The sequence below is a fragment of the Petaurus breviceps genome, unplaced genomic scaffold (assembly GCF_028583685.1).
Source record: "Petaurus breviceps papuanus isolate PSGF00001 unplaced genomic scaffold, PetGlider_PUasm1.0 90740, whole genome shotgun sequence".
Lineage (NCBI taxonomy): Eukaryota > Metazoa > Chordata > Mammalia > Diprotodontia > Petauridae > Petaurus > Petaurus breviceps.
In genome coordinates this window covers 6,764,937-6,780,013 of record NW_027187330.1, presented here as the reverse complement: position 1 = coordinate 6,780,013, position 15,077 = coordinate 6,764,937, and the positions used below count along the sequence as shown (strand labels likewise).

General features: G+C 37.2%; 1 protein-coding gene across 1 annotated transcript in view; it reads left to right on the top strand.

The window, feature by feature from the left end:
- Nucleotides 1-15,077, top strand: part of WDFY4 (WDFY family member 4) — a 268,014-nt gene that overhangs the window by 129,441 nt on the left and 123,496 nt on the right. Inside the window, exons 27-29 of the mRNA XM_069067249.1 lie at nt 5,275-5,423; nt 13,397-13,517; nt 14,235-14,320. Coding sequence (XP_068923350.1) covers nt 5,275-5,423; nt 13,397-13,517; nt 14,235-14,320 — 356 coding nt within the window. The remainder of the gene's footprint in view (nt 1-5,274; nt 5,424-13,396; nt 13,518-14,234; nt 14,321-15,077) is intronic.

The window sequence follows — 15,077 nt, the reverse complement described above, 5'->3', positions numbered from 1 at the left end:
AGATTCCTCTGGCTCTGGCACATCTCCTGGAGGGTCTGGTGGGAGCTCTTCACCTTGCTTTAAGGGGGTTTATAGGCAAAGGTCTGCTTAACTTGCATAAACATCCCAGTATCGTGATCCACAGTCAGGCTGCGAAGCTAATACTCTGTGTGCCAGGGAGAATCCAAGACGGATTCTTGTTTTCACTATGTAGCTGCTGGAATGCTCACATGGCTTGGTTAAGGTGGGAATCAACAACTCTATACTTTTTGGTCATCAGGCCTTACTTACCATTGGTTCTCCACCTTGCCCTGTGTCTTATCTCTATGACCTGAAGTCCCTTGATACTATTTCCTGACTTCTCTAATCTGAAGATACCTATGCCTCACCATCCACAACTCTAGGTAATCCTCCATCTGCCCTACAGCTGAATATTATTTTATATTTTATTTCTCCCAATTATAGTGTGATCTCCTTGAAGATAGGGACGATGTCAATTTCCATATTTATACCTTTAGGGCTTAGCATAATGTTCAGCACATATCCATTGTATCACCCAACTATCTCATAAAATATATTCAGGTGTAGAATTGAGGATTAAAGCAGCAGGGCTACCTATAGAAATCAAATGTTAGACCTAAAAAACCATCTCAACACCATTCAGAACGGCTTGATGAGTATGCTTTCTTATGAAGTCTGTTAGAGAGGTTGTGCCTGGCTAACTATAGATTCTAAACACAGGTCTCTTGAAGGATAGTTATCAGGGGTATAATGACAACAACAAAAAATTCAGAATTATATACTACTTAGGTCCATATACTCATTGGAATCAGAGGTATATTTGGAGATCTTTTAGTCCACCACCCTCTTTTTACAGTTAAGTGAACTGAGTTTCAGGGTAAACTGAGTCCCTATTTACTACACTTATAGTAAATGGCAGAGCTGGTTTTAACACAAGACAACTCACTAAGCCTTTCTTAGCTTCAATGTCCTCCTTTATAAAATGGGGATTAGAATAAAACCTATCTCACACAGTTGTTGTGAGGATCCATGGAGACAAAATATGTGAAGTAGTTTGCAAACCATAAAATATTATATGAATGTGAACCATTGCTATTATCTTAAAATATTTTACTTTTTAAAACCAAATGTTCGCATGTCTTTTTGGAGGGCAATTGGGGTTAAGTGACTTGCCTAAGGTCACATGGCTATTTTTTGTGTTAAGTGTCTGAGGCCAGATCCGAACCCAAGTCCTCCTGACTCCAGGGCCGGTGCTCTATTAGCTGTGCCACCTAGCCGCCCCCAAACATTCACATTTCTTAAAAAGATCAATAGGCTCATGGAGAGGAGATCTTGAATATGAATAGGCTGGAGATAAATTCATTCTATTGTTCATTTATACGTAATAATAGGCATCTATTCACTTAGGTTCATGTTGCAGATTTTCAAAATGCCTATCCTTCCTAAAGGATCAATCTTTAAGCTATTACACTCTGTCTCACCAGGCATCTTTCTTGTGGTTAGGTTTATATTGGTTGTTACTTAAGTCTCCCCAAAGGAAAGCTCTCAGAAATCAGCTCTGGAAAAAAAAATCCAAACTAGCATGGCATGGAGCTCTCTGAAGGGCCTCATCCCCAAATGTATGAACTAGAATTCAGGGCTGCACAGCCCCCAGTGATTTTGGTCACTTGATTTCCACACGAGGTATGTTATATTCCTTCAGAGAACTTCCCAAGACAGGCTTGGAACACACAGATTGAATTCTGATTAAGATGAACATGGTACTTCATGTTTGAGCCTCTGGTTCAAAGGGTGATTTCTGACAAAAAGGGTTAGAGAGTTTACAAGGAGTCTGAGAAAGCTGGCTGTGGAAAAGTAGGTTTCTCCGTATGCCACTACTTAGGAACAGTTAGGTACCCCTTACTTTGCTTTAAAAGGGGGAAAATTTTTTTGCGGTTAATACTTACTAGACTGGGGAACTTGGAGGGGTTAGTTTATGTTTTCTCTTAGACCTTTCTTTGTCCCATCTTAATTTGCACAAGTAGTTGTAATTTCTATGAGTGCTATTGTTTTCTTTTCATGTAGCCTAGAATGCTTCTTTAACATTATCTTGTTAATCCTTACAAAGGAAAGGCAAGGAACAGGTATTTTCCCTAATTTGGCTTTAGAACAAACTAATTGGACAGAATTCTACAGACAATAGTTTGACTTGAGCTTTGTCCACAAATGATCAAGGGTCACATTCTCCTAGATCAGAGTTGAATCATATAATTTGAGATTAAAAGGACCTTTAAGAAAACATCAAGGGGGTATAGAAATCCATCTTGCCTCACTAGAAAGGTAGGGGGAGGGATGGGGGAGGATATAAGAGAGAACAGATTGGGGAAAGGGGTATTCAGTAGGCTAGCTATTTGGGGTGGTGGGTAGGGGAAAGATGGGGAGAAAAATTTATACTTCAAAATCTTGTGGAAATGAATGTTGAAAACTAAAAATAAATAAATAAATTGGAAAAAAGAAAACATCAAGGGTTTCATAAATTTTAAACACAAATATTACATTTTAACCTTACAACAACCCTAGGAAATAATTTCTATTATTATCCCCAATTTTCAGATGAGAAAACTGAGATAGAGGTTAAGTGCCCTGCTCAGGGTCACAGCTAGGAAGTGTCTGAAGCTGGATTTGAACTCAGGTTTTTCTGACTTCAAGTCATGCATTTATCTTTTGAAAATTTTTTGTTAACTTTATTTCAATAGAATTTATTTCCTTTGTTATCTTATTTTTAAAAATTTTGTTCATTTAAAATAATTATTCTTGCAAGTGTTGTGTAGACTTCATCAGATTACCAAAAGGATCCATGACACAAAGAGTTAAGAATCTCTGTGATTTGTCTAAGACTATACAAACAGTAAATAGCAGACTTGGAATTTGAACCTAGATCTCCTAAGTTTAGTAGTTTTATGCCCCTTTGTAGTGTCCTCTCAAAACATTGAATCTTAGAATTGAGGAGGTGACTCTGGGGTTACCTCATCCAACCCATTTTTATAATTTTTGACTGCCCTACAAAACTTTAAGGGCCATATGCTTTTTTTTTACCTCTTCCCCCATGCTAAACACACATTAGTTATTAAATAAATTTCCTGAAGTCAGTTATTTGCAGTAGAAAATGTCATTTTTCCCTTTAGTCTTCTCCAAAATAAACCACATCAGAACTTTTAATCTTCCCTCACATGCTTAGTGATGCAAAGTTGCTGGAGGGAGGGGGGGTTTTCTACGATTTTTCTTGGGGGAGAGAGATAATCAGGGGTTAAGTGACTTGACCAGGGTCACACAGCTAGTAAGTGTTAGATGTTGGATTTGAACTCAGGTCCTCCTGACTCCAGGGTTAGTACTTTATTCACTGTACCACCTAGCTGCCTCCTCTTCTCTGATTTTGAAAGTTTATTCCAACCCTGTAATATTGGTGAGCTCAGTGTGTGTGTGTGAGTGGTTATTAACCTAGGATCCATGGACTCAAGATATTTGCAATCTTGGATGGGGAAAGATACGTCTTTATTTTCACTATCATCTAATTGAAATTTAACATTTCTTTTGATTATGACTGTAATCAATAAACCATTATTTTGAGAAAGAACTCATAGACTTCCCTAAACTAACAAAGGGATCTAAGACACAAATAAGATTAAGAATCCTTGGAATAGGGGAAGACCAAGGGATATAGCTATCAGGGGGAAAGGCAGAGCAATTTGCTACCTGTATCTGTGAATATATTCTCAACTCCCAGCCCCAAAGAACCAGGAAGCCCCCAGCAGAGAGCCCATCTAGCTTCATCCTCATTGTCTTATAATATCTCCTAGGCATGCCATATTCACTGACAGGTCCAATTCCTCTGCTAAGCCCACTCATCCCTTGATTCCTTTAGTAACTTTACAAAAACTACCTATGTAATAATAATAGTTAGAAGAACATGTATATACCATCTCACCAAGCACTTTCTTGATGGTAGCCTTTTGATTTATGTATTACAACTCTTCTTCCTGTTTCACAGATAAGGAAATTGAAGTTCAGAGGGATGCAGAAATTTCCTGAGGGTTAAAGTTCAAATAAGTATTATAGGTGGGACTAGGGATGGGAAGGAAAAAAAATTAATTTATATCATGCCTACTATGTGCCAGGCACTTGGCTAAGAACTGTACAAATATCTCATCTAATTCTCACAATAACCCTGTGAGGTAGGGACTATTGTTGTGCTCATTTTATGACTGAGGAAACTGAGGCAAGCAGAGTTTAAGGGACTTGTCCAGGGCCACATGGATAGTGTCTGAAGCTTGATATAATAAAAGCAATAATAATAATAATAATAATAATAGCTAACATTCCTCTAGCACTTACTATATGCCAGGCTATGCTAAGTGCTTTATAGTTTTTGTCTCACTTGATCCTTACAACAACCCTGCATGGTAGATGCTGTTATTATCCCCCATTTTACAGATGAGGGAACTGAAGCAAGAGAAGTTAAGTGACTGGCTCAGGATCACACAGCTAGAAAGTGTCTGAGGCTGAATTTGAACTCAAGTCCTCCTGACTCCAGACCCAGTATTCTATCCACTGTGCTCCCTAGCTGCCCAAGGTCTTCTATCTCTAGATTGAGTTTGTTTTCTATTATCCCATGCTTCTGCACAGTGTGCAAATATGTGCTGAATATTATGGGAGATACAAAGAAGGCCATAACATCAGTATAAGGAGAACATAACTAATTGGGGAGAGCTGTCATACGACAAGTAAAAATTTAAGTAATATCACAGCAGTGTGTGGTCAATTGTCACACAAATCACAGAAAAGAGTACTTCAGACCCTTTTCAGGTATTCAGACTCTACCCTCTCACTACCTCTCCCCCCATGCCTTTTATTAAATGTCCAAAAAATTGCCTGGATGGATATATTAGTATTACTGATTGGTGAACACATGGATTCATGGAACCTTGCAAAAAAGAAAAAAACTCTGCCACCACTTAGGGGTAAGGGAATCACAGGGTGGTGATAACTAATACAGGCAATAAGTACCAAAATGGGTTGTACCTTCTCTCATGAGAACAAGGAACTTGACTCAAATTCGGGTTTCTTGGCTCACTTTCTCAATTTTTCATGACCATATTTTGGTTTCCTGGCTTTTTTTTATTAGATTGTAAGCTCCTTGAGGGCAGGGACTCTCTGCCTCTTTCTGTATACCCAATGCTTAGCACAGTACTTGGCATTCAAAAATGTTTATCAATGTATTGATCGATTTTCTCCTAGGTGTCAGTGAAGCATTCTGTGGTGATTGTCCAAGGGCACGTGGTATCAGAAGGGGTCCTGCTCTTTGGCCAGCAACATTTCTACATCTGTGAGAACTTCACTCTTTCTCCCCTGGGTGATGTCTACTGTACCAAACACTGCTTGTCCAAGTGAGTCTCTATGTTCTTCCAAGGGAGAGGTCACACACAGTCTTCTCAGTAGGCTCCTGCTACAGCTTTATACCACAAGTGGTTGAAAATATAGAATCTAGGACCAAGCTGGCTCATGCTTTTCATCTACTTATGTTCATTTGTTGTTCAGTCATTTCAGTCCTGTCTGACTCTTTGTGACCCTATTTGTTTTTTTGTTTTGTTTTGTTTTCTGTTTGTTTTTATTTTTTGACAAACATATTGGGAATAACTTGCTATTTCCTTCTCCTGCTCATTTAACAGATGAGGAAACTTAGGCAAACAGGGTTAAGTGACTTGCCCAGGGTCACACAGCTAGTGTTGAGGCCAGATTTGAACTCAGGAAGATGAGTCTTCCTGACTCCAGGCCGGGTGCTCTATATACTACAGCACCACCTACCTGACCAAAAAGTGTTAATCTACTAAACATTTATGTAGTTTCTACATAGGTTAAATTTCATTGGTTATTTAGAATACCCATCCTGATATAAAATTAATTACAATATAAAGAAGAGCCTTTCTTTAGCTTATTTTCAGATTAAATGAATTTAATTTCAGAGGTTTTATCATGAATTTTTTTACGGAAGATAAGAAATGAGCTTATGGGATAACTTTGAAGACTCCCCCATACTCACCTAAATAATAACAGAGAATGAATCATCTTTTTTTTTTTCATTTTTCTCCATTCCTGAAACTGAGCATTATACATTCCTGCTCTGGTTTAGAACATCTGATAGATGAAATAAGTAAAGTTAAAGTGTCCAAATTTTTCAAATCCCTTCCCCATAAAAGGTATTTGATGTAAACATGAGAAAGTGTAAAATATCTCTAACTTATCACTTTAACAGCGAAAGACAAGAATGTCTATACTTTCCCTCTCTCCCATACTACTAGCTCTTCCATAATCTCACCATTCTGTCTCCTGTTTCCATGTGTTTGTATTAACATCTCCCTTGTTTGAGAACAGGGACATTTGGGCTCGTGTTATTGTTATTTCTCTCGCACCTTGCAAAGTGCTTTGATGATGGAAATGCTTCATATTTCTTGGTTGAATATTCATTTAACATTTAGTTTCCTCACCAACATCAGCATCAGCCTCAATATACTTTTTTAAAGCAATCAGGGTTAAGTAACTTGCTCAAGGTTACACAGCCAATTATTTCTGGGTGTGGTGCTGAGTATCTGAGCCCAGATTTGATCCCCACGTCATTCCAACACTGGGGCCGGTGCTCTTACTCACTGAGCCAACTGGCCGCCCCTAAGCAATTGGGATTAAGTAATTTGCTCAAGGTTACACGGCCAGGTGTTTCTGGGTGGATGCTAAGTGTCTGAGCACGGAGTTCGATCCCCAGGTCATCCCGACACTGGAGCGGGTGCTCTTACTTGCTGTGCTACCTGGCCTCCCCAAAGCCTCAATACATTTTTTTTGTTAACCAGAAAACACCACGCTCTTTGGGAGAGGAAGACATATAGTACATGGTCCCTTCCTTTAGGGACTTACAATCAAGACATATGCACATATCAGTGCCAGAAGTGTGGTATCCATATTAAGACATCAAGGATGGGGGAGCAGCTAAGTGGCACAGTGAATAGAGCACCAACCCTGGAGTCAGGAGGATTTGAGTTCAAATCTAGCCTCAGACACTTAACACTTACTAGCCATGTGACCTTGGGCAAGTCACTTAGCTCTAATTGCCCTGCCTTTCCCCTCCAAAAAGAAGCAAAAAAAATAAAAAAAGGACTTCAAGGATAAGAGATTTGTCTGATTTACGTGCATCAGATGGCCTTGTCACAAAGGTGGGATTAGAATTGATCTTTGAAAGAGGGACTAATTTTTGATAGCTAGACAGAGTAGAAATGTGGGGAATTGTGGCAGAGGGGAACCAATCACATGTATTTATAGTAATAATTAATGATTCCTTTATTTAGTTTGCACAGTGCCTTTTTATGACATGTGCCTTCATATTAAACTCTGGAAGTCTTTTGTTTCTAATTCCTAGGTATATTTATAAAAATATTTGAAGTTTTGTATGGCTTCTTAGTGATACAAAAATTTGTGGCAAAATCTAGATCTTGCCTCTTAAAAAACAAACAAACAAGGGGTGGCTAGGTGGTGCAGTGAATAGAGCACCAGCCCTTGAGTCAGGAGGACCTAGTTCAAATCTGGCCTCAGACACTTAACACAAAAACTAGCCTGTGACCTTGGGCAAGTCACTTAACCCCAATTGCCCTCCAAAAAGCAATCAGACAAACAAACAAATAAAAAAATCCTGAAATTCCAGGTTATTCAAAGAGTAAATATTCTCCAGTCTCTGAAACTTGACTATTGGAGACTAGTCTTAACCAGTTGACCACTGAGTGAGGGCATTTAACAGTCCATTTTCTTTAGCCTAGAACAGGGAACAGGAATTGAAAGAGAATAGAAGGAAATGGGGCAGGAAAGAGAATCAGTCTACCTACCCCCTTTGATTCAGAATTGCTTGAAAATGTTTGGCATTTCCTCCTTTTCTAATCTCCATCTTTTATTTATACAGAACGTTCATTTAAAAAGGTCTTTTGCTGTACCCAATTGATGAAAGTCCTATGTTTCTCCAAGGCAGTAGGGATCGTAATTAATACTTGGCGCACTCCTACCATCTTATTGCTCATGTTTTATTAATACTGATCAATATTGAAAATGGGTTTGTAGACTTGGCTTTCTCAAAGTATTATGAGAGTTCTCTATTCTAGTTGTAGAAATAGCATGTGTAGGTAAAGAGTGGAATGAGCTACTGTTTCACTTTCCAACCCTGGTTTAAATCTAGTTAGTGCTAGATGATATCTTATCGATCAGATAAATTACATTTATGAGATGAATCTAATAATGGTCAAATGGGTTGTTTCTGGATTTTAAATAGAAATTAAATTGCCAAATACAGATATTCATCTAGTCTGAAACAATAAAGGATAAACATTATGAATGGAAATTCAATTTCTCAAAATACAGTTAGGAAAGAGTACAAAAATATTTGTACTTTTGTGCTTTTTGTAATTTTTTAATGTAAATGGAGAATTTTTTTAGTTTTACTTCTAGGGTGTCATTTTTACCCAACCTGTCTCAAAGAGGTAATTTTAGAAGATGGTCAAAAAATTATCTGAGTTTCTCAAAGACAATCAATTTGAGATACTCTTACCAGAACAAATGACTGGATGCACAGTCCGTTCCATTGTTTCTAAGTGTATGAAAACAAACCTGCCAAAAATGAAATCTGTAAGAAGTGGCCACCTTTTCTCCAAGAGAATAATCAACTCTATCCAAGTTTGGTTTGGAAACTTCAGAGATTTTGCCTCTTCCATCAAGAATGGCATTGCTAATGGGCTTCTTGGCTATTATAAGTATTCTTGCCCTAATTGTAACATTGGTTTACTCTTGTCATTTCTCATACATTTTTATATAAATCCTGAAAAATAGGGAAGGTGTTTGAATTTGTGTGTGATAGATTCATTTCTTTAATCTTAAATTCACCACCACTGCATTAGCATTGTAGTAGATTTGATGTTTTTTTTTTCTTTTGTGCAATCCAACTCATCCAATTTATTATCTTATGAGCCAATGAACTCTTTTAGAGCAATCATGTTCTGTGGCAGAAGTTACTAGTCTTAGACCATTGTCTCCTAGGATCAGTTCTGTTAAAAAAAACTGTGTTTATGCTTCATTCATAGGCAAATTATATTATATATTATTATATTATATATTATATTCATTCATTAGGCCAATTACGTATTTTAGGGATAGCAGAATAAAAAGCATTACTGTTAGCAAACTCAATGAAGATAATAGGTAAAGCCATTTCAGAGGTCTATTTGGTGATACCATGACAACCAATCATGGCAAAGAATTGTGAACAACAGCCAATGAAATCTGGCTTTAGCTTACATAAGGAAAGCCATGGACACATCTGCTCCTTTTAACTTACTGCCCTCAAGGGAAATGAACTCACAATTATTTCCTTGAAGCCCCAGAAGATGACATTCACACAGAGGTCCAAACATGGTTGCACTAAAAACATTATACAAGGCAAAACCCCGATTCTGACTCACTTTTGTGACAATCACTTTGAGGTCAGCCATATAATTCTATATATTTCAGGGTTTTTTCCTTTCTCTAGCTAAATTGCTTCTCTATAGCATATTGACATAGTTTATATAGAAAGTACAAATTCTCTAGGAGTTCTATGTGTTTTTTCTATTTTGTTCATCTCTAGAGTAGAGGAAATAGGATTGGATTTGAGAGCAGGAGGTCTGGGTTTGAATCTTGACTCTTCTTTCTATTAGTAACATAATAGTAGGTAAGGCATCTGCTAAATGGAACTAATAGTAATATTAATTATAATATAATAATATTATATAATTTTATAATATGATTTATAATAATAAGTACAAATATCATAATAATATCCACACTGCCTATTTCACTGGCAGTTACTGTGAGGACCAAATTAAACAATGCATGACAAGTCTTTTAGAAACCATTTAATACTATATTCATTCATAATAGTTGGGCATTCCTATATTATTATTAAAAGTATCCACTGGGTAACTGGGATAGCAGTCCTAGAAAATGCCCTGCTTATGCTAAGGGGAATTGCATAAAGAACATTCTGTCATGTCACAATTCTTTGGGTTTTCCAAAGCTTTCCTTTTTGTTTTCTTAAATGTTGGATAAGATAATAATAATAATAATAGCTCACATTTTACAATATTTTTGAATTATGAAGCACCTTATCTCCATTCTCATTTGATTCCCAGAACACATAAGGTAAATAGTGAAGATATTATTATACCCACTTTACAAATGAAGAAACTCAGACTCACAGAGATTAGGAGTTGGGACCTGTGAGGTTCTCCTGTTCAGCTCAGCTTCTGTGCCATTTGCAATTATTCTAACCACCTGGAAAGTCCCGAAATAAATCCTCTCTTTGATACTCAACAAATATCTGTTTGCCTTTGTCTACCCAAACTCAAAAAGAAAGAAGATGAGATCAAGCCAAGGCTAGCATCTATCTTCAAAATACATGGGACCTTAAATATTGGAACATAAGTACAAAGTTAGAAAGAAAAAAAAAAGCATGTTGTGTGCATAGCAGAACATAAGAGAAGATTCCAAATATGTAGCAACAAATTTTCATTTCAATAAAGCCTGTATGATAAATAATACTTGTTGTGTTGAGAATTGTCCATCTTTTCTTTGCTTCCTTGTGAGTTTTCTTTTGTTTTCTGCCCTGCGCTTTTTCACTTTATTCTTTTTTCCTTCCCCCCCCCCAAACCTCAGAAGGCTACAATAAACTTTAGATATGTTTCTCTATAGCTATAAATATATGCATATATATAGAGACATATATACATACATATATAAACATATACATACATATCTCTTGTTTCCGATTCCCATAAATCTAAACACCCTTCTATACCCCTATTTTACCTATTCCTTCACGCTCCCCTCTAAAGATACCTCCTTTGTCTTCTCCCCACTCCCTATGCCCCTACCATTTTATTTATTCTGAATTTAGAAGACTTTTAAACTCTTCTAAATACATCTGTATTGCTCCCTCTTAAACCCATTCCCGATGAAAGTAAGTTACCAGAGCTACCAGCCGTCTTTCCCATCTAATTCTCTGTATTGAGTCTTCCTCTTGCACCTCATTTGTATAAAATAATTACTCTTTTAAACTGTTCCTAAATGGTTTTACTTTTTAAAGTCATATCATACTCAGCTCTACCCCAGTCTTTCTTATGAGCTACCCAATTATTGAGAAGAATCTTAGACATACATATTACATATTTAAAAAGTTAACAGTCTGTCCTTATGGATCTCTTATAATCAGTCTTTGTATTGTGCTTTGTATTTCTCTTGGTTCTTGCATGTCAAAACTTCTAAGTTCAGGATTACTTTTTTCTTTCTAACTTTGTATTTAAGTCCCAGTATTTAAGTTTATTATATGTCTGTTTCTTTTCTCTTTTCTGTATTTGTGTTCTGGTGTTTAAGTCTAAAATAAAAATAAAAAAATACATGGGGGGCGACCAGGTAGCACAGCGAGTAAGAGCACTGGCCCCAGAGTCGGGATGACCTGGGATCAAATCTGGGCTCAGACACTTAGCACCCACCCAGAAACACCTGGCTGTGTAACCTTGAGCAAGTTACCGAACCCCAATTGCTTAAAAAAAACTACATGGGACCCGAGGAATGTCCTCAGACAACCTGGCCTATTCCTTCTACTTATTATGAATCTCTGGACATAGGCGTTGGCCAGCTTCCTTGGATTTGGTTTTTGTTTGTCACCTTTTATTTGGTTTTGTACATTCTGCTGTTGACCTCAGTCTGTCTTTTTAGATTTTATTTTCTGTAAACTGACATCTTCTTGATGTAGAATGTTCAAATTTGGAATTCAGATTTGCTTTTTGTTTTGATTTTTATGACCCCCCCCTGTGCTTATTGACCTGTTATCCTTGAACTCCATCTTTCCAGATATATACTATCACCTAGATCCCTTGAAGGAGCTAGACTCCTACTTTTAGACACTTTGGGCTTACCCCACTGACCAGTCATCTACAAACCCATGGCATATTCATGTCAAATTATGACTAAGGATAGGATAAAGCAGCAGGAATTTGGGTCCTTTTTGTGATTGTATGAAGGACAATAGTTGCACTATTCCAATTCTCAGAAGTATGGATGTGCAAGAGATGCTATAGCTATTGTAGAGATAAAACATGTCATTTTGTGTATACATGCTAAGTAACCATATATGTTGATATATAAGCAATCATCCAATAGAGAAAAACTAGGTCCATCTAAATAGCAGATTAGAGTGAAAGAAGAACCCAAAGTTCTGAGTAGATAATAAAGAATAAGCAATGAGTTACTTAGAGGTTTATAAAGAAGGTGAAGACTACCTTAGGCTGGTGGTTCAGTGGCTTTAGAGAACTAGACCTTGGCTACTATTCTGCCCAAACCAGGGTCCAGAAACAGACTGACTTAGTTCAAGAGCTACTGTTCCCTTGGGTGATTAAGGAAACTCAGAGTGATTCCCATCTAGGAGTGAGAAAAATAGAAATGAGGATATAGACTTTTTGGGTAGTTCATTAGAAAGAGAAAAACAAAGACACACACACACAGAGAGACAGAGAGACAGACAGAGAGAGAGAGAGAGAGAGAGAGAGAGAGAGAGACAGAGAGACAGAGAGAGAGAGACAGAGAGAGACAGAGAGAGAGACAGAGACAGAGAGAGACAGAGACAAACAGACAGACAGACAGAGACAGACAGAGAGAGAGACAGAGAGAGACAGAGACAGAGAGAAAGAGACAGACAGAGACAGAGAGACAGAGAGAGAGAGACAGAGAGAGACAGAAAGAGACAGAGAGAGAGACAGAGAGACAGAGACAGAGAGAGACAGAAAGAGAGACAGAGAGAGACAGAGACAAAGGGAGCCAGAGAGAGATAGAGACAGTAAGAGAGACAAAGAGAAATAGAGACAGAGAATGATTGAATGCACAGGTCATGAATAGGACTTATCAGGTGAGCAGGGACAAGTATCCAGAAATCAGAAATATTTAAGTAGGGCTTATCTCCAAAGCCATACAAGGCCAGATTCTATCTTAATTACCTTTCACTGCTCAACTGCATTAAGTCATACTCTAATAAACCCTTACATTTAAGGAATTTATGTTGTACTTAAGACAGTGAAGTGGTATTTTTTTCCTTTATTTTGCAGACCAGCCTATACTAAGGATTCAACACAAATGCTCTACTTTGTTAGCATGACATGATAAAAATGAGCTACCCTACCTACATGTGATATTAAATTTAGAAAACACCCATGAAGCAAACTTTCTTGAAGATGAACCAACTTGTTTATCTGTCATCTGTCTTATTTTTAAAACTAAAATTATTTTTACTTTTATTTTCCCCCAGTATCAGTGATCCATTTATTTTCAATATGTGCAGCAAAGATCGACCTTTAGATCATTATACTTGCAATCGATATTCCTATAGTGACATTAAGGAGATACATCTGATGCGCTTTCTGCTACAGGTATGTACTAGACAAGGATACCACAAGTTATGAAAAACAGTGAGTTATAAGGGAAAAGTTCTTTAATTTTAAATATTTTATATATCCCTAGGTTTCAAAGGACTATTTTTATTACTTTGATCTTAGTAATGAGTAAAGAATGACACATGAGAATTATTTGAAAGAACTGGTGTCATTTAACCTAAAACACAGGGGATATGATAACTGTCTTGAAGTATTTGTAGGACTGTTCTATGAAAGAAGGATTAGCTGTGTTGTGCTTGGCCCCTAGAAGACAGAACTAGAAGTAATGGATAAAGTTGCAAACAGGCAAATTTATACTTTATGTCAGGGAGAAATTCCAATAGTTAGAGTAATGCCAAAGTGAAATGAGGAGTCTTGGGATGCAGTGGGATCCTCCCTCCCTGGTGATATTCAGGCAAAGACTATGTCGTTATTTGTTGGATATGATATAGCAAGGATTCTCACTCAAGTGTAAATTAAACTAGATGTCTTGAGGTCCTTTCCAATTTGGAAAATTTCAGATTCGATAATTCTCTGTGAATGCTTTTTTAGAAGTATCTTCTTAGCATTTATTAAGTACCTACTTTGACCCTAGCTCTGTGCTGGGTGCTGGGGATACAAAGGCAAAAATGAAAATAGTTCTGGTCCTCAGAGCTATTTAAATTATAGAAATTCTCCTTTTACCAAGTCAGTAAAAACTATTTTTTTAAATAGGAGATTGCCTTGGAAATCTTCTTCAGAAATGGTTATTCCAAGTTTCTTGTCTTCCATAACAGCGACAGGAGCAAAGCCTTCAAGAGGTAATGGTTGGGTTAAAATTATGTGAAATTGGATCTATATGGAAGGTGGGGAAGGGAATGTTAAAGAAATTAGATAAGTTAACCAGGAGAGGAGAAGGCCGGGGGAAGATTGACCATAAGTAAATGATAGCCATTTAGGACATGACAATGATGCTCCAAAGTCTTACTTAGGCATCTCATATTGCCATGGAGATAAGCCTGAATTTCCTGCAGACCATGGGGCAAAGACGAATTATCGTTCGAGCAGTACCCTTCCACCCTCTTCCCCCATAAATTGGGAGAGGCTCATCACTAGAAGATTGTCCAACAGGTGGTATTTTTGTAACTGTCTTTTCCTAAGGTATGAGGGAGTTTTGATCTGTATAATAGCAATAAACTCATGGATTGAGGTAGTGAAAGAGAGATGAGACATTATTCTTCCTCTCTGTCAATGATGGAGAATTGTGAAATATCCTCAAGCTGAAGTCTTAGGTATTTAGGTTGGCTATTTCCCTATGGTTGAGCCGAAAGTATCAAGAAAAGCCATGGCTGAATGGAAAAAAGGTGGGCTAGATGGCTAATTAACATCCCTTCTAGCATGAACACTTTCAGATTTTATTTCTTTACTCTCAAATATCAACTGCTTTCATTTTAAAAATCGAATTCACATAGTTTAAATGCAGGTTTCCTTTCAAATGTCTCTTGTCTAGTATGAAGTGTTTCAATTAAGTCTTTAATTTGAAAGAATTTCAAATAACAGATGCTCTCTCATGCTTCT